This window comes from Choloepus didactylus, chromosome 9 (genome assembly GCF_015220235.1).
Source record: "Choloepus didactylus isolate mChoDid1 chromosome 9, mChoDid1.pri, whole genome shotgun sequence".
Lineage (NCBI taxonomy): Eukaryota > Metazoa > Chordata > Mammalia > Pilosa > Megalonychidae > Choloepus > Choloepus didactylus.
The window spans coordinates 108,049,080-108,069,548 of NC_051315.1; the positions used below are offsets into that span (position 1 = coordinate 108,049,080).

At 38.2% G+C, this 20,469-nt stretch overlaps 1 protein-coding gene across 1 annotated transcript in view; it reads right to left on the reverse strand.

Annotated features, from left to right (window-relative positions):
- FN1 (fibronectin 1) overlaps positions 1-20,469 on the reverse strand; it is a 64,687-nt gene that overhangs the window by 15,406 nt on the left and 28,812 nt on the right. The window contains 15 exon segments of the mRNA XM_037849139.1: positions 362-449; positions 1,346-1,533; positions 2,694-2,963; positions 3,794-3,907; positions 4,582-4,737; positions 5,309-5,473; positions 6,144-6,260; positions 7,086-7,355; positions 8,636-8,725; positions 10,814-10,996; positions 12,102-12,374; positions 13,647-13,838; positions 15,397-15,483; positions 15,889-16,057; positions 17,535-17,629. Coding sequence (XP_037705067.1) covers positions 362-449; positions 1,346-1,533; positions 2,694-2,963; positions 3,794-3,907; positions 4,582-4,737; positions 5,309-5,473; positions 6,144-6,260; positions 7,086-7,355; positions 8,636-8,725; positions 10,814-10,996; positions 12,102-12,374; positions 13,647-13,838; positions 15,397-15,483; positions 15,889-16,057; positions 17,535-17,629 — 2,457 coding nt within the window.

Sequence of the window (20,469 nt, forward strand, 5' to 3'; positions counted from 1 at the left end):
CATGGCAGCAGACCAGAATCTGGGCCCAGTTTGGTCCACTGCTTATTAAACTATTAAGACATAAGAGAAGCCAGTGTATCCTCCCAAACTTAATTCTATGGGAACAAATTCTAACAAGTAGAACATAAAATGGCTAACACCAGCATTATAACATTAAAAAGTGATTCCATTTTATGTGCCAGTAGACCACTCTCTGCAGAGGCATTAAAGGCGACAGTAGGAAGCCAAAAAGAGGTGACCAAGCCAATTTCCAAACTGGAATCCTTCAACTGTTAACTTACTGAGCTAGAAAATCATTTACCATTCTTTAATTTTTGTTTATACAGAACATTTGTCGATACTGAGAAGTTTGAGGACTTACTCTCCAGAGTAGTGACGACCCCCTGCGCCGGTCTGCTGGTCAGTGTGTCCTTAAGAGCATACACGCTCACTTCATATTTGGTGGCCACCTAGAAACACAGGCATGATAAACTTTAGAAATGCGCTCTTCTGAAATACAGGTTTTTTCACTACAGCATTAGATCAAAGCAGTTGTCATTAAAAAAAAATAAATAAATAAACCTAGTACAACTTATAGAACTTAGAGCACTATGAATTCCTAGATTAATTTCATTCCTGCCATACAGATGATCAACAATATATTTAAATTAAACTAATTTAAAATGTTCTTAGGTGTTAAGCCCAAGTAAGCATAACTTACATACTGATGAAAAATGAAAATAACAGAAAAAATGGGTGAGCCTGTTTTTCTCCTTTATGATCTGACAGGTAAAAATCAGGAATTTCTCTGATCATGGCAAGGCAAAGGGAATGCACCCTTCTATCCCTAAATCCTCTTCCCGTAATTTCTGCTGGAATTGGCCTTCTGTTACGAAGTACCTCAAGCCCCTACATTCCTGGCTAATATTCTGCATGCATGTCTAAAAGGATTAAAAATGTTTCAACAAGGGGAGAGTCAAGATGGATTAGTACAAACTGGAGAATATTCCTGTCTGAGGGAAAAGAGCTCAGAAAATACCTAACTAAAGTGGATTTATGCATTCAGTCAATGGATGTATAAATCCCCCTCCACCACCTAATACATACAACATGTTAAAATAAGCAGATGAGTCCAAAAAAGCTGTGCAAAATCCAAAACTATTTATAAAATTCTGTCTCCAATAGTATTCTGGAAAATTTTAGTCTCCATAAAGGAATTCCACTTGCTATAAAATTACAATTAAATTACCTTGATGGCAGAGAAGACTACAGATAGATTTATTATGCCATCCTATTTCTAATACCTTTTGAACTGCGTATGACATGACCTACTGCTTTATTTCAATGAAAGTAAGTCAGTTCTTACCATTAGTCCTGATACCACCACAGATGAGCTGTCAGGAGCAAGGTTGATTTCTTTCATCGGTCCCGTCTTCTCCTTGGGGGTCACCCTTACTCGATATCCAGTGAGCTGAACATTGGGTGCCGTCCACTGGGCAGTAAGGCTTGTTGGCGTAACCTGAGTGAACTGCAGGTTGGTTGGTGCAGGTATGGCTGTCGGGATGGTCATTGGTTAGAGGTTATAGGAAATGGCGGAAAAGGAAAATAAAGTGAATTCAAAGAAGTAGAATAGATTGTTCTTGTTTGGTTAGGTGGGTTCCAGAGTTGAGCAAAGATTCAGTTCAAGAAAGTACAAGAAGAGATGCAAAATGAAGAAAGTATTTGCAAGAAAGTATTTTATATCCATCAATGCTCAGAATCACTGGAAATTTCTGGACAAACTCCAGGACTCTAAGAGACTTTAGGTTTTAGAAGGTTTTTTTTCCCCTCTTAGAAAAAAAAAAAAAAAAAAAGTCAAACTGGCTTATCCGCCATTAGAATTGATTTTCCAGTTGTCTGGAAAAAATGTGCAATAGCCCTTTTTCTATGCAAACTATCTTCATATGGAACCATTTCACAAAGTGTTTCATCTAAAAAAGACAGAATTATGTTTTCACACTCTTTATTTGATCCCCTTGGCATATATCACTGCTAAATTTGTAGTACTCTCTGTGGGGCAGCATAAGAAAAAAATTGGCTCAGAACAGAAGCAGAAAAGAGAAGCAAAGAGCAGTATTAAAGATAGTCACCTCTGGAGTTTATGCTGTCACCAGGACACATCTTTAGCATTCCACTCTGCTTCAGAAACAAAGCATGAGAGGATGAAGTGATGTGGAAAGCATTTGCCCTATTGACTGTTTCCTATGTGTCTGATTCACAATCCTTTAAGCAAATTATGATATCTAACCAGAGAGGAAAGCTCTGACCCATGTGTTTTCAGAATCATGCTGCTTTGAAATGCCCCAATTTGGTTTCCTTTTTCAGACGGAGCTCTATGATGCCAAATTTCTTTCCTTCACATACAATGAGGGTAAACTACAGGAAGTCATACCTTGGAAATTAACTCACAATTTTAGCATCATCTCCAAATGTCTTGCTTTATGGACTTGCTTATAAGCCAAGCGACTCCAAAATTTCCTCTTACTATACCTTTTCACCTAAATGTCACCTAAACTTTGCTCACTACCATTCCTCTTTAAAGAGAGTCTTTGCTAACAGAAAGGTTTTCTTACCCCCTTAGACGGGAATCAATAGCCCTATAAAGTATATTTCACTCAGCAGGGCATAAAGCCACTGCTCGCATGAGCACACGGATGGTGCAATTAGCGATATACCTGTGGACTGGGTTCCAATCAGGGGCTGGCTCTCCATATCATCGTGCAAGGCAACCACACTGACTGTGTACTCAGAACCCGGCCTGAGGCCTTGTAGCTCTGCAGTGTCTTCTTCACCATCAGGTGCAGGGAATAGCTCATGGATTCCATCCTCAGGGCTCGAGTAGGTCACCCTGTACCTGGAAACTTGCCCCTGTGGGCTTTCCCAAGCAATTTTGATGGAATCGACATCCACATCAGTGAATGCCAGTCCTTTAGGGCGATCAATGTCTGTTAGGCAAATTAACGGTAAGAGGTTATGTGAAAAGCAAGTTGTGAAATTAGCATTTTTATAACATGCAAAGCAGTTTTGCAGTTATCATTTAATTTGATGAATTAAATTCCAATGAACCCATTATTAAATGGAAAATTACCTGACACTTTCTTAAATTTTTTTGGTTTAGAAAATATTTAGTGTTGCATCACTTATGAAAACATAAGTGGACATGAGATGCATAGAGACCCTGCAAAATGTTCCTTCAATGAATATTTATGCATATTAATTTTAAGATATTCTACCAAGATTTGTTTTTGCAATGTGAGGTTAGTCTCATAGACCTGGATTTTCTACATCTTGGAAGTGGTAATGTTGATTTTCAATGTTAGATTCAGATTGTTATCATCTTTACCAAACTCTTCTTTTGCCCCTTCTGTTAAGTATTTATATTAAATGCTGGTCCAGCCACAGCCCTCCAAATGCTCCAAGCATAACAGCTGCACAAGGCACACTTCAATCAACTTTACCATCCAGTTGTAGGAAAGAAGGTCCTAGCAAAATATTTTGTAGATTTGCTGTAGGCAAATAAGGTTGTGCTGAGGCCATTTAAGCAAAAGAAATTCAAAGCACAGCAACTATGGCAGCTCTACAACTTCTCTCCTTGTAAGTCCTTGCTTGCTTGGCACTGAGAAGGAAAAACATCTATAAAAGCTCAGCCCAAGGTACAAACTAACCAACACGTTGGATTTCTCTATGTATAATAGCAAAAGACACGCAGAGGACTTTCAGACTTCTAAGAACAAAATTAGACTTAGAAAACGGAAAATGAACACTGGTTACATACTGGTCACTGCAGTCTGAACCAGAGGCTGACTCTCTCCATTTCCGTTCTGGGCATAGACACTAACCACATACTCCACTGTGGGCTGCAAGCCTTCGATGGTCATTTCTGTTTGATCTGCAAAGGGAGTGACAAGCAAATGCAGCAGCTCTCACCCGCTACAAAGACATTCAAGCAACTTTCAGAGTTCAGTAAAGGAGTGGTGGCCTAGAATGTTCATTTGCATAATTATCATGAAAATATGGAGGAATCAGACATCTATTTCTTCCGGGATAAATATATTCATTGCTAATGCAAATTACCACAATGGAGTAAGGTCAACACAAAAGGATACACTCTAAAATTTAATATGATACCCCAACAATTAATTGATGATGCTCTTAAAATGTGAAAATTTACTTGACTTTAGAGATAACGCCTAAAGATCCTGACTGCAGAAGTGTTTTATATGGGAATAAAAATAATAGTGCTAAAAGGAGCTGAAAAAGTCATTCAGGTCATGCCTCTCTTCTTGGGATGCACAATAAATAAAACCACAGAGATGAATTCTAATAAATTAAGACACCCAGATTACCAGAGAACTGTGCATGCAAAACCAGAAATACACTTATCTTAAACATGTAGTGAGTAGGTAACCATCTTGAACCCCAAAGTCACGAATGGGGCAACTTTGCTATATGAATTGAAATGTAAGGTACTCACAGCCCCAGGTGGCCGCCTAGTTAAAAAAAGAACAGTCTCTAGTCTAATTCTGTTCATTCTGCTGTATGTGAGATGCCAGCTATTCTTACCTGGACCTGCAGTTTTAGTTTTTGATGGTCCTGGGCCATTTTTGGGAGTGGTGGTCACTCGGTAACCGGTAACAGGGGAACTGGAAGGCAGCCACCTGACACTAATGCTGTTGTCCTGGACGTCAGTCACTTGCATCTGCGATGGTTTGTCAATTTCTACAAATAAAAGCAAGGAGAAGCAAGTGAAGTCCCAGTGGTGTGGACAAGTCCTTGGCTCCAGCTCTGGTACATCTCTGAACAATGTGCTACTACTATTAAATTTTCCTAGTTTTTTTTTTTTCTCCCCAAGAACACAGTGATAGCTTCTTGGGGAGAGGGTGTATATCTAGATACCATTACCTATTTTCAAGTGGGCTGCTTTCACTCATAAAGAACCTACACTCCACGTAGGTATTTGTCTTCTTTACTTTACCATCTCATTCATTCATTTGTTCATCCATTCATTCATTCAACAAATACAAATTGCATACCCTTTATGTCTGTCTCTATTGCAGGAACATGGAATAAATCAGTTAACAAAGCGGACAAAAATCCCTGCTGGACTTTTCCAAAAATCCCTGTGGACTGCTTCCTTGTATAACTAGCTCAAAATTATATTAACTGCAGATTTTTTTTGTCTAATTAAAAAAAAAAAGTTAATTCTGCAATGGGGAAAAAATTATGTGAGAACAACGTAAAATTTATCTGAGTAAATAAGTCCATGTTTCCCCAGAGGAGGAGTTAGTACCTGTTCGGTAATCAATGGAAACCGGCTTGCTGCTTGCTGGGCTGTCCCCGCGGCCAGTGACAGCATGCAGGGTGATGGTGTAATCAATTCCAGGTTTAAGGCCGGTTATAGTAGCTGTGGACTTGCTCCCAGGCACAGTGAACTCCTGGACAGGGCTACTTCCTCCTGCACGAAAAGGGGTTAGCACAGAGGGTGAGGGCTTAGAGCTACTTGGGCAATGCTGACTAAACGAATGAGTGCAACAAGAGTAGCATGCAAGTCGCTTCTTATTGCTTATTCCCTTTTTATAACTGCATAATAGGGTCTGAACAGAAAGGTGTATTTATGTATGTAGTTAACCTGGGAAAGTGTGTAAAAATCAGGAGAAAATTGCAGGTAATGTTATTTTAACATTCCAGCTTTAAAATGTCACTGAGTCTTAGATGATCATTAGAAGAGGAAGGGAAGTAAGCTCTCAATCCCAGGATTGCATACCTTGTGTCCTTTTGTTTTTAATTTTAAAGGAATATATTCACATTCAATAAAGTGTGGACAATGCAGGTGAGTAAAAGGAGAAAAAATAAAAGTCACTTATCATTTCACAACTGATAATATAGTAGTGAATGAACATACAATTTTCTCTTCCTCAGCTCCACCATTTCCCTTCTAGTTGTAGTATAGAAACAACTTTTTAATGTTGATTTTGCCATCAATTATATCACACATGTTTTCCAGGTATTCTTGGAAATGACAAGGCTCCATTGAGTGGAGTTGCCAAAGCTGCTTTCCCTATGTGTCCACTGTTGGGCTCTGAGGTCACTTGAGAAGAGCATAAAATAGCATTTTATGAACTCACCAGTTTCTCCATAGGTGATCCTGTAATACCTCACTGTGACAGCAGGAGCTTCCCAGCTGATCAATAAGCTGGTGGGAGTTGCAGCGACAACTTGCAGGTCCCTCGGGACATCAGACACTGGAAAAAACAAGGGGAAGTTTGCACATCCATCATTTTCAAACAGTGCCCAGACTCGCCTTTTGTTTGTTGCTCAGACACTTATCTTTATGACTCCTTCATATAATAATGTAAATACTATTCAAAATGAGAATTAAAAATGATGAATAATTGAAGGCAAGGCATTAAGGAGCCAATACAAATTATGAAAAAATGATTGTTTCCAATTTATTGGAGGATTCTTCCCCTCACCTTTTTATTTTAAAGTTTCAAAATTACAAAAATAGTACAACAAGCACCCATATACCCTTACTTAGATTTCACTAACTGGTAACATGCATCTATAGACACATTTGCTCCCCCACACACACACACATAAACACACACATATACACATGCACACATATATGCACACACACATATATACTTATTTTTTTGCTTAACTATTTGAGACTTAAGTACAATCATCATGATGACGCTTCACCCCTAAATACTTCAGCATCTATTTCCTAAGAAGTATTGAATGACATTATGACACACAATTATATTTTTAAGGGAATTTTGCAACATGGCATTACGTTTTCTGTATTTTGAACAAACTTTGGTTATTATAAATTTAAAAATTGCTAAATCAGGTGAGAAATGTGTTGGGATAAAGAAAGTATCTTCTTGAATATATTCTAAGAAGGAGATTTCCTTCACACATTCCCTCACTTCCCTCTCCATGTCTCCTATCCATTTCCTATTTTCTAAGAGATGATGAATCAAACAACACAAAGCTATTTCACAGAAGACACCACCCGCATTGGAAAGTCCTCTGAGTTTCTTTGCAGCAAGAAAAGTTACCTGTTGACTGTTGGCCAACCAAGGGGAGACTTTCCTCTCTGCCATTGACAGCAATGATGCTAACCACGTACTCTGTCCCTGGGTTGAGGTTGGTGAGGGTGATGGAATTCCGAGAGGGGGGCACGCGATCTTCTCGAGGTCTTCCAGAACTGTGCTCAGGATGATGGCGAATTATGTAGCCAGAGACAGTGGCTCGAGGAGCAATCCAATAGACAATGAAAGAGTTGGCAGTGATATCAGAGAAATCGATGCCAGTTGGGGAATCAAGACCTGTTTTTCCCAGGAAAGGAGGAGGAAAAAGAAGCCACCATTTTAGGAAGTGAAAAAGAGGAAGGGGAAAGTAACATACATATAATGTTTCTGTCCTTCCTCATCAACACAATGATTTGCCAGGTTATCAAGTACGGAGTCTCAGTCACATATAAATTCCAAAATCCTGTACTGGCTCAGTTCAAATGGCCAACTCAAGTATTCTTTTTTTTGTTCTCTTTTACTAAGTAATTCAAGTAATTGATATGTGTCATTATGGTATGTTTCTGCATAATATTCAAAGATAGGTCTTTAAAATATTCTTAGAATTGGTATCTTAAAAAGCTTCAGTGTTCAAGTATTCTGTTTCTATCCTATATGTATATCTTTCAAAGTATGGTAAGATCTGCCTTCTCCCAATTCAAGTGTTTGGTTCCCAAAGATGCTTTCTATTCTCAAGAGAGAACTGATAAATCCACAGAGCTGTAACTATGCCAAACATAAAACTTTATGAAACTAAAATAAGACATTATCTTGGGCAAACTGTAATTCAGGTAATTTGCCATGAATTGAGAATTTAATGATTACAGAAAAATTAACAAGAATTCAGAGCTCATCTCAAATTCAAATCACTTAGCCTCTCTGAGGCTTCCAGCAAATTTCTCTTCCAGTTAAAACATTCTCTTGTTCCATTAAATTATTTGCTCAAGCCAAATTGAGATATTACAACTTCTTTTAGGAAGCCAAGTGGACTATAAACAAACTAATGCATACAATAACATGCACTTTTAAAAAGAGAAAAATAAAAATAAGTATTTATTTAAGAGAGGATCTAATATTTATGGGATTCAATCCAACTTCTTCCTATAGTGAAACAGTATTTCATCAAGTAGGAAAAAAGGGAGAAACTTGGTGGCTCAGTAAGGGAGGAAGTACTTAGGTGACAATGACAGTGTTAGGTCAGCCATTAGACAGAACTACCTTTAGTACTTCTACCATTGAGAGGCCACCTCTAAATAAAAGAGATGATGGAAGATTCTCCTTGGGATATTTTTAAGAGGATAAACAACAAAATTTCTGGACTAACTTCAGTCTTCTCTGGAAGCAGAAAGAATCTTAGTGTCAGAAAGTCATGGCGATTGTTGATTCAAGTGTCTTTTCTTTCTTAAGACCAGTAATCAAAAAGTAATAATAAGGCTCCACAAAATCTGGAGACTTATTTTTTGAAATAGGATTTCATTTTGTTATTTAAAATCGATAGCTGAAAGCTACTTGATAAGCATATTGACAACATGACTCACCTGTCTTCTGTCTTCCTCTAAGAGGTATGCTCTCATGTTGTTCGTAGACACTGGAGACACTGACTAAATATTCTGTACCAGGCAGGAGATCTGAAGAGGCAAGTGGGACTTATTTTAAACTTATGCTCAAAAGCAGGAAATTCCAAGGCACTCCTGGGACTATTTCAACTGCTGAGCATCCAAGCAACCAGCCCTGTCTACCACTTACACCTAAATGGGCGCAGCTACCTCTAGAAGCTTTCTGTAATGAGGTGATAAGGAAGTGTTGACTTGCCCTGGGGCATCTCTAAGCCCTGCCCTCTGAGAGGGTGACTCAGCCCAGGTGTCCTGAAAAGGCAACTTGCCCATGGAGAGGTAAGATGCAGTCGCTGAGGCATAGTAATGTTATTTCTGTCATCCACTTCCAAGTACATCTGCTGAGGGCAGGTGACAATAATGAGGCGGCACTGTGGATGATCATTAATCCACATTGGTACTACTGTACTTCTTACAAATAACCCTATGAGGCAATTTGCTCCTTTTTTTTTCCTAAAGAAACTTTATTGGCACACAATACTTCATATATTTAAAGTGTACCATGTTTTGACATAAGCACACACTTGTGAAACTAGCACCTCATTCAAGAAAATGAACATATCCAACTACCTCCAAAAGTTTGGTCTACTACGATTATCCCCATTTTACAAATGAGAAAACTGAGACATAGGGAAGTTAAGAAGTTAAGTGACTCAGGCAAGATCACACAAGGGTTGACCAGTGGTCTTAACAATTATCCTATATTGGAAAAAAGTCTCATTCTAAAGGGAAAGAGGTCAGTTCTGCCATGTTAAGGTGAGAGCAGAATATTTTTTAAAAATTATATATACATTTCTGGGTTTCCTCTTCCCCACTTTGAGATGTCAAAAAGGTAGAGTAAGGTTTCCAAACTTTGAACTCCTGGTCACTAGCCCTCTACTCCTCTAGACCTTCACTGACCCCTCAGCCTTTCTGCACAGGCTTCCACAAGGGTTCGAGAAAGCACTGTACGAGGAGGTCTGATGCTTGCTTGGCCTTGATTTTCCACCTTTCTGCTTGGCCAGACCCACTTGGGACCTCAGTTGCTTCATCATTAAAACAGGGTAATGGCTTCTCTAGGGGGAGATGGCTACCTTGAGGTCCTTGGCAGCAATAGGATCTGTAATAAAGTCTTAGAACACATGAGTGATGCATAACAGGTTTGTGGCTAAGGTGGGGAGACAGTGGTAGTGAAGCAAGGGCTTGTGTATTGGGTAGTGCTCTAACTGATTCCAGAGCTCTCCATAACAAACAGCCCTGCATATATGCAAATATAAGGGTGTTCTCACCCTCATCCACCAAATGAGAAACTAAGGTCAGTTATGGTGAACTGCCTTTCTTTGTCTGTCATTCTCTAATAAAATACATTTCAAAGGTAGAGGATGTTTTAAGTCATTATTCGATAGTGTACTTAAATGTGAATCATTTTTCCATTATGTGGAATCTTTTGCTGTCCCATGTGTGCATTTTACTTTATACTGAAAAAAAATGAAGCAACATTGACATGAAACATAGAACCAAGTTGTAGCCTACTCTTGTTATCCTTTATGAATGATATCTAATCCAAAAGGGTTAGCACTAGAAAGAGAAAATTTCCATAAATTTTTTTAGGTAAGTTATTTTTTTAATGTCAGTCCTCAGCCTTCTGAGAAGGGCTGGTAACAGATTCTTTTTGAAGTACAAATTAAATGTCTGGCTCTTTCTTCACAACAATATCCTGATCTATCCCAACCCATCAGTCACTGTTTCTAAGTGTTCAAAGTTAAATAGATTACCTGCTGACACTTTAAAAAAAATAAGAATAAAACAGACAGGGTGACAATCATTTCAATCCCTCATTTTTTCTCTCTCTAAACATTCAGTCATATAATTTCTTTGACAGTCACTTATTTTTATGCACTTCTTTTTAAGAATTTGTTTGAAGTCTTTGAACTTCACTACTGGTGTTTTTCAACTATGCTAAAAAAAATGTAGTAGATATCAGAGTTATGTGAAGATGGCAATAAACACTACATCTTTCAAAATTATAGTTCTGTTGTGGCTCTCTTGCTGTTAATTGCTCCTACTGAGAACTCAGAATTCATTCGCTATGCTCTAGGTTACTATTTATTTTTGACTGCTTACTTGATAAGACCACCGCGTTGTCTGAAGGAGAAATGGACAACTCCGCGACATCTTCCTCATTTTTCACAGGTGAGTAGCGCACCAGGAAGTTGGTCAGCTCAATGGATGGAGGTGGAGCCCAGGTGACACGCATCGTGTCTGGGCCAATGTTGGTGAATCTCAGGTCAGTGGGAGGAGGGACAGCTGGGTGCAAATAAGACGAATGAGTGAACGTCATTTTACAATTAAAGCTGACCCAAAAACCGCAAAGGTAAAACCAGTATTTCATGCATAAAGAAAAACAGAGTCATAATCATGCAAATAGTCAAAATCTAATCTAAATCATATTCTATTGTTAAAAATAAAAACACTACCCACAGTATGGTTAGGCCCCTTTAACCTTTCTGCCATGATCAATGTTTTTTTTTTAAAGAATAACGTTCATCCATTTCAAATACATTAATTCTAAGTGCATTATCAATACCACTGAAGAGTATTTTAAGTTGCCACACAGCAGAGAGAAACACAGCGGTACTTTCCAAACAAACATGCACACAGACAGGAAGACAAGAGGGTCCTAAATTCCCACCCGGTGTGAGAGGTCTACAGCTACCGGCATAGCTACAGTTCCATTCCGTGAATTCTACACCCAAGTGAAAACCGTTCATGCAAATTGGTTCTCGGCATGTTTCTTACCATGCAGAGCAGAGAACCTTCATAATGTTGCATGCTCACCCCCAAACTGTGGTTAAAGAGGTGTTTCTTTACTTCATGATGGAAATGAAACCAGGAATGCTCCAGAGCTCATTTTACCCCCCACCTCAAACCAACCTCCTTCCATTCTACCCTAAATTTTGATGGGTTTTATCAGCTATGAAGAGGAAACATGGTCCAGTTTATCTAGGGCGTAGAAGGAAGAGCATAATGGTTCATTTTGGAAGTACATTTCTTCTTATTTTTAATTGGTATTCATTAGACAATTTGGGATTAACGTGAGATATTTTGAAAAGTCTCAGGCTTGCAAATTTAATTAACTTTTGCCATTTTTTACTTAATAGATCATATATCCCTGTTTCTCTAGCTTTATACATATTTGTGGCTTGAATGAAAGCTCACTTAAGTTTTTTTGCATATGTCCTCATCCAATCAGTTTAGTATATGCATTTGATTCCTTACTCCCCAAACCACCCTGTCTTCATCTTTGGCCAATTGCTCGGTTATCCCTTGAAATGTCCATATTTAACCAGAGTGACTGGTGGCAGCATGCAACACCATTCATGTCTCAAACACAGAAGTTTTCAAAATTCACCCGTTTGCTGTGTCAGTGTGGTAGGGGCACTCTCTCCGCCATTAATGAGAGTGATAACGCTGATGTCATAGTCAATGCCCGGCTCCAGCCCTGTAACTGTGTAGTATCCTACCGAGGAGTCCACAAAATCTTCAAAAATAGGGATACCTTCTCCTGCTGCAACTACTGTGATGCGGTACCCAATAATGGTGGAAGAGTTTAGCGGGGTCCACCTCAGGCCGATGCTTGAATCGGTTATATCAACAAAGCTTAGGTCAGTGAGTTGGGGCACCTCTATTGAGTTACAAAGCAAAGGGGGCAAAAGGAAAATAGAGGCAAAAAAAAGAGGAAAAAATAAAGCAGGGTATATCAGGTCACAAGAAGTAAAATTGATGGAATGTTAAAGCAATGATGGTAATATGCAAACTGTTTGAAATGATCTGAAAATGCTCCTAAGCACCATGAATAGTTTGCTTCCCTGGGAGAATAAAACAGGTTACAGACTTCTTTTTGTGGGAGGGGATTTTCCCGCATTTTGAAAATATCTCTAAATGGTACAGTTTGAGCCTCTCAGGTTCTTAAAAATCATAGGTCTCATTAGGATGTCAAATCCATTCCTAGAACTTAGACATTATATCTGCAGTAAGTATCAGCAATGTTTAAAAAAATCCAAAACTTTTTAGTAGGAAAATAAAGCTTGCATAAAGAAAGTTAACAAAAAATTGATGAGTTTTTTATTTACCTCCCCATACAAAAACTCATCACATCATTATGGCCATAATGCTACGCATTATGAATGTATGGTGTGAAATGTGCCATTTGAAGACACATTCAAGCCAGGGACAGATATGCCTGATCCAGGGCCACTGCCGATAATCAAAGTTATTTAATTAGCATTAGTAAAAGCATTCTACCAAATAGTGCAAAGACTCTACAAAATCTGTCCAATGCTTTCTTTCTGCCACAATTCAATTCTGAACAAACAACAAGCCTATTCATACATAGGTCTTTTCAGTGTTGGCTTTTGAAACAAGAAAGAACATCCTACAGCTGTGGCCTTTACTTCTTTTTTCAATTTTAAAAAAGAAGGGTTTGAAACCACAGAATGAAGAATTGTACATGTCAACCAAGTGGTATTTCAGTGCTCACATATGAAGACAAATATTGTTTTATAGACAGCTGTTGAAAACTGATGAGGCACAAATGTACCAGTGGGATGCATTTACCATATTACTTTTAGCCTGTCAGTATGGAGCACACACACAGGACATTGTTTTAGTAATATTTCCACATGAGCGGACAGTACAGAGTTAAAGCCATGGTCGCTGCTCCATTACATACCCATCGCAGCAAACAGCATCCCAGTGAAGCACAGACAGTAAAGCAGTGTTAACAGCAAGCGCTGGTCTAAATAGTTGGCTTGACTTCTGGCTTGGGGAGTGCAGTTGGAAGGTTGGAATTAAATTCCAAATATTTTTGACACACTCAACCATCTGGGGATTCATATGCTAATCCCTTCTCTATTGAAACTGCCACTCTGTGGAAAACAGTTTATTTTTCCATTACCTGGGACAATGGTATCAGAGATAGGGACACTTTCCTTGTCATCCTTGACAGTGTAGACACTGACATTGTATTCCAGACCAGGACTCAGGTTTTCAAAAGTGCAGGAACTCTGATCGGCATGGACCACTTCTTCCAAAGAATATCCCTCCTGGTCATTGGTAGGGGTTGTGGTAATTCTGTAACCAGTGATATCTGGAGAAAACAGAAAGGAGGAAGTAACGGCATGGAGCATTTGTGATCCAGGGTATATTAAACTAGACTTCAGTGACGGACCCACAACAAGGAATGGGAAGAAGACTAGACATTTGTTGAGGACTCTATTCTCATTTGATGGTTATCACCACCCCTTCGAGGCAGCTATTCTCATCCTCAGTTTAAAGAAGTTTAGAAAAGGGGAAGTGATTGCCAAAGCTTTTCTGTCTCTATATTCCATGCCCTTTCCCCATTCTATCTTGCTTTTCCTTAATCGATTATCAGCAGGACAGCTGGGGAATATTTCATTTTAACTGCTTAGTATGGAATCACTCTTAATCTTAAGCATCTTCACCAAAAAGGGCTCTCCTAATTAAAAGAATCTGAATGTCTGGGATTTTTACGAAGAAAATAAGAAAGGAGAAAAAGTGAAAAATCTGTATATCTAGAGAAAGAGTATTAATTACTGAAGACTGCAGGAACCATAAAAATTGGTAAGAAGGTTGAGTGGGAGGAAGTAAAAACAGTGATGACTAGAGATCTGCAGGGACAGATTGAAAGTAAAATAAGAAAATCTACTTAAATTAAACTTACTAAAGGGTGCGAAAATGATGGTATACTTTGAATGCTAAAGTGGTGTATGAAAGGAAATCCAGCTGGATGGGACGTAAGTATTTAGATCATTACATTTACTGGTGATCATCCAGATGGCATCTTAGGTCCTTAGGACTCGATATTAATGATCTAGCTGCTAGCAAGCATGAAACTTGGCAACTTAAAGTTCCAAATTTACTCTAACTCGACCCGAAGTTGTGTAGCTGAATACTGCTATTAACTATCTTTTACACATTTTAGGATTTTATAATTTTCAATATGTGTGACAAAGAAGCTTAGACAAAACCCTCCTTTACAGCTTTAAAAATAACCACCCAACTCCATTTAACTAAATTTCTTAATATTGAGTATAAGGATTAAAAAACAAGATACAAATATGTAGTGCTGCATGTGAAAACAAAGTTATAATCTTAAATTATAATCCCAGTTCTGTAACATGGAAAATAAGTGACTCTGGGTATATCAATTTTCCTGAGTCTTAGTTTCTTCATCTGCAAAATGAAAGTCATTTCTGCCTTTTATAACCCATAGACTTTTATGGTGCAACACATGAAAACACATTTGTGAAACTTCACTGAATAATAAATATAGAATTTATGGTAACAACTTGCAAAGGGAAAACTGCATAGTACGAGCTCAGCCATTTGTTTGGCCACATGGAACGCCCCTTTCCAAAATGCTTTTCCTCAGTCCTCCTGACTCCTTGCAGCTTGCCACGGGCCTGCCTTTTTCCTGCACCCTTGCACATATTATTCTCTTTCCTCTGTTTTAAATGAACACTTTAAAATGCCCTGCATGTGGCTCCATGATGTACACCCATCCTGTATTTTTTACGGACAGCTTTTAATTTTGATCCTATCTTTCTGAGAAAGAAAATGGTGTTTTAAATCTTCATCCTAGGAAGGCATTACATAGACTGCCCTGTGATACAACCCAAGCTTACCTGGGGTAGTGCTCCTCTCCCAGGAGACAGTGAGCACTCCTGTGTCAGGGTTTGTCTCCAGGTGCAAGTTCGTTGGTGGGGACAATGCTATGCAGCAAGAAAATTGTAAATGAAAAGTTAAAATTGACTTGTGCAATGTTTTTCTTTTTCCTTTTTAAAAAAAAAATCAGTAAAATATAGACATCATACTCTGGAAACAGAACGGAAAGCAATTCAACTGATTAATGATTTTGCAATATTATTGAAATTCTCTCTGTCTTGTTGATAATAGTTTGTAAGTGGTCTTGCTATGAAAAGAACACTTCTGATGCTCTGGAACATATGACATGAGTTGAGACTGTGACACCAAATGTAGAAAGCGTTAATCATGCAAGTGTGGGTGCCAAGTGCTGGTGCCATCATCATAAATAAGAAGTGACATTGATATTAGCTTTTTTAAAAAGTGGTCCTGAAAACTAAAAGAAAAGCGAAGGAAAGGAGAGCTCTCCTTACGTGTCACCACTTTGTGTACAATTGGTGCGCCTCTTTCTTTCCCATCTCTCAAGACTGAGATGGAGTAGACGTATTCTACTCCTGGAGTCAAGCCAGACACAACGATGCTTCCGGAGTCCGAAGTCACTTCTCGTGGTGCTTCCCCTCCCTGGCTTGGTCGTACACCCAGCTAGAAGAAGGAAAGCAAAATAAATACCCAAGACAAGTATTTCCAGAGTTGAGTTACTGCTGAGAGGTTGTGGTTATGCTTTAGTTAATGTGAACTCCCCAGAAAATGCACAGTGCACTTTTATTAGGAGACAAGTTGGGGCGTTACTTTAGCTCAAGTCTACACTTGAGCTGGAAATTCCCTGTACTGGGGGTCCAGGATGGGGGAAGTATCTTCCAAAATTGCTTCAAGGTTGCTTGTAATCCAAGATTCCAGAGAAATGTCATGACATACTGTTTTGCTTGATAAATAAGCTCCCAGTACAGGCCAGAAGTAAAGAGGAGCTTTGGGTCAAGCAGCAGTTCATTTCCATTTTCCTTGTGCTAGAAGAAATCCCTTAGCTCTCTTTGGATGAGTTATTCATGTTCAATTCATTTTTTAGTCGCCATTTAAAGGTACCAGCCCCTGTAGCTGCAAAAGCACCCCTTTTGAAGAAGTATGCTGATAGCTTCAGTTGTAGGACAAAATGATACCAAAAAGGAGGGGGGGGGGATTAAAAATGAATGAATGTGCCCATAATTTTAAATCCTTTTAAAATTCTGTTTCAAAAACCCAGGTAACATTGTGTTATCAAACAGTGTTTAACTCTAGAGAAATCCTTTGTATGTTATAAGGCTTCTGAAAGTCTGAATGACACAATTGAGAGAAATTTAAAAAGTATACTGCAATCTTCAGAAAGTGTTTCTCTATATTTTGGTAGCATAATTATCAATATGGCCATTTGCATGCCTCAAAAAGAAAGTGAACTTTGGTATATTTTTAAGAAAATAATCACAGGGATTTAGTCTTGATTTCCAGTCATAATAAATATTTCTCTCTCCCACACTCTGAATGCCAAAGAAAGGGTTTCTCTTTAACATATTCATTTGTATTCATCACTTCCTAATATCATTACTTTAAAAAACATGAACCCAGATCTCTACATGGAAGACCTTAATCTTAACTTCTATTAAGAGATTCACCCGTGGGGGTTTGAACAAGTTGAGATAAAACAGATTGGATGACAATGTGATTTTTAAATGACTCTGAATTTAATTGGTCTCCTTAAATTGGCTTTGTGAACTTGTTGGCACCCATTTAGAGTAACTCATCACAAGGGAGTTGTCTCATATTTTCAAGAGCAGCTCCCTTGGGGGAAAGGATAGAGAAAACAAGAAAATAACCACAACTAACAGCTCCATACTAATGCTTTACACTTTGCAAAGCACTTTCACAGCTACTGCCTCAGTCCATCCTTCCAGCAGTCAAGAGACGTCTGCTGGGCAGAAATATTGTCATACCCTGACATTGAGGGGAACTGGGGTCAGAGACATTTACACAGAAGAAGCAAGTAATGAAACCCAGGTCTCCTGACTCCTGAACATCAGGCTTCCACCACCTCCTGAAACATGAAGGCCATATCACACTAGATTAGGAATTTACCTTAAAACCAATTTACCTTAAAACCAATCCTGGGGGCGGGCGTCCAAGTAATCACAATAGACGTCTCAGTCACCTCTGTATTGTAAGGGGGGATGGAGCCCAGAGGCTGCACTGTGGAAAGGAATCAACGCATAGGTTGAAATCTTGAACTCTCAAACAATTGCGCAGAATGTGTATAATAAACATTGTTAGTGAGAACCTCAGTTTAAGCAACCAATGGATCCAGAATGTAACAGATGTGCCTTCACTGGGCGAGACTTTTGGCTTAGATCAGAGCTTTTCATTCTTTCACGTGCCACGCAAATTGTCTGGAGACCTGGTTAAAAATGCAAGTTTTGATTCTGCAGGTCCAAGGTTGGGCCATGGAGGCTGTGTTCCTAACAAATCCACGGGTAATGCCAGAGCTTGTGGCTCGTGGACCATACTTGAACAGCAAGGGACTAAATCACCTCTACGGAAGTTCCTTTCAACTCCTTGGAGTCTATGATTTATGTCTTTTAATCATATTTGGGATTTGAGTTTGGTGATGATAAATTTCCCTACATCTTCAACAGAAAAATCCCATGTAAAAACTAAAAGTGCTCACCACAAATTATTATTTTGTTTTTTAACCATTAATTTGAGAACAATGGATCATTGGTTAAATTACACATGGTGACCAAAAAATAGCTTTATGATGAATTATTTCATAATGATGGCCACTTATTTTTGATGGGGATAAGAGACGCTTTATGAAAGTTAAACAAAATCTGCCACCCATGGATGCAGTTATGAATTAAATTCTAAAGATCCACTCCCTAAATATGTGGCTATTCATTCTAATAATAAAACTACAGAAATTTTGTGTTCCACCATTGGAATTTGGAATTAAACAAAAGTGTATTTTGCATCTCCTAGCATCCTGACAGCACTGTTACTTCTCTCAGTGAAAATATTACTTTAAAATGTCAGAGAGGTAGAAAGAAAAAGAGCATGAACACACAAAGTTAAGATATATATCTCCAACAGCCTTGCAAATCTTTTATGAATTTAGACTCTGTAAGTTATAATTAGCAAGAGTACTACATCTCATAATAGGGGGATAAATATTACAATAACTGGCTGCTATAGCAAAGGTAACAACTCAGAAGTCAAGTTCAAATGTTTCAAGCGTGTTAATAACCTTGGTCATGTTTGGTGCCTTCACAATTCCTTCCTCTTTTCAATCCAACCAAATTCTGTTCTCACTGGGGGAAAAAAGACTTCTAAATTTATTTACACTGAATTATGAATGACTGGTGAGGCAAAAAAATTATCCTCCAGAGTTATACAAAAGTCTTAAGGCTCCAGTCTCTACCCAGTTCAAGTCAATTTTTTTTTGCCATGTGGGAATTGAGACTCAGTGTTGCAATTCTTCCTTTTTTTTTTTTTCTTTTATTTGATTTTAATGTTTTGTTTTTCATATATAGTTTTCAATTTTTGAAATACTGAGTGGAAAAATTTAAAATATGTGTGTGGGCCACTTTTTGACTGCTCTATAGGCAGAATTAAAGTTCTACTGGCTTGGCGAGCTATTTTGTAAGTAAGTTATTGTTTAGAAGGCATTTGGGGCGGAGAATTGGAAGGGTGACCCATGATGGCCTCCTAGCATCTCTGAAATCATACACCACTAGTTCACTTGTCCGCTGCTGACTTTGCCAAAATGCGATGGCCAGTCCTGTGAGACATTAATTGCCCACAAGTAACAATACAGAGAGCCTTCAGCTTCTTTCACTTAACATCTGTGAAAGCCACAACCTTTTCACAAATTACATTCTCCTCAATTGTCTCGGGCTTTAAAACTGGGTGTTTTCTAATGCTGGAGCCAGCGAGCTAGAATCTTCCCAAGTTGAAGATGATTCTCCCTCCTGGGAAGCCTATTACAGGAAAATCTCCAAACCGCAAACCCACAAACTGATGTCAAACAAAGGATGTGACTGTTAGAATGACCTAGGGGTTTTGGCAGGTCTTGCTAGGTGAAGAACAGCTTGGATGTGAAAGAAATGAAATTTGTGCTATTTATAAAGGGGTAAGCTGAATTTTCCCTAGACGCAGCTTTTTCTCCCCCTCCCTCTCTCACGTTTGCTCTTAAGAATTTAGCACAAGTTATAAAACCCAGAAAAGTTATTCCCAGAATTCAACTTGGTAAGAGAGAAAAAACTATAGAAACTTAAAGCAATTTCAAAAACATGCAAGCCCTGCTGATGTTTACAGACTTAGGGAGTACTTCAAGTTCAAATGAAGTTGTAGAACTTCCTGAATATGTCGGTCTTTAAATCTCAGCTTGGTTAAAGCTGTTTTCTTTATCAGTCAATCATCTATTCAATACATATTTTAAAAAAATTACCATGTTCAAGGCACTATTTTAACCTTTAATCTAACGAAATCAGTTTTGACTGTAAGTACCTTAATTCAGATATAATTATATCCTATATAAATGTATTATGCAGACATAAGATAACATGTCTAATATATCAAAGTCTCCAAAAGTATTTGAAATATCCTATATTTAGCTCCCCCACACACTTACATGTTAACATCATTAAAATTGCTTTTTCTTTTAAAAGCACACTATCTGACAAAAGAAATTATATAAAGTATGACTTATGTCGAATAAAAATGACTATTCTATGTTTCTGCAAAAGACCACATCTCCTGAAAAGCAACATTTAGTGAAATCTCCCTTCCTAATTCAGTGAAGGAATTCTATCAGAAACAGATATTTATAAGAAATACCAAACACTGATCTCATATTAATAGAATTTAGAACATCTTAGCACCATATAACATAAAATAGCAAAATTTTAAGGCAAACTTACAAATAAAAAGCAGACTTTGTTTGCCTATGGTGAAAAGTTAGTAAATAACTTTCACCGGCCAAACGTGGTACACCAAATTTAAATGGAAGTAAATTTTCGGTAAATTATGATTTC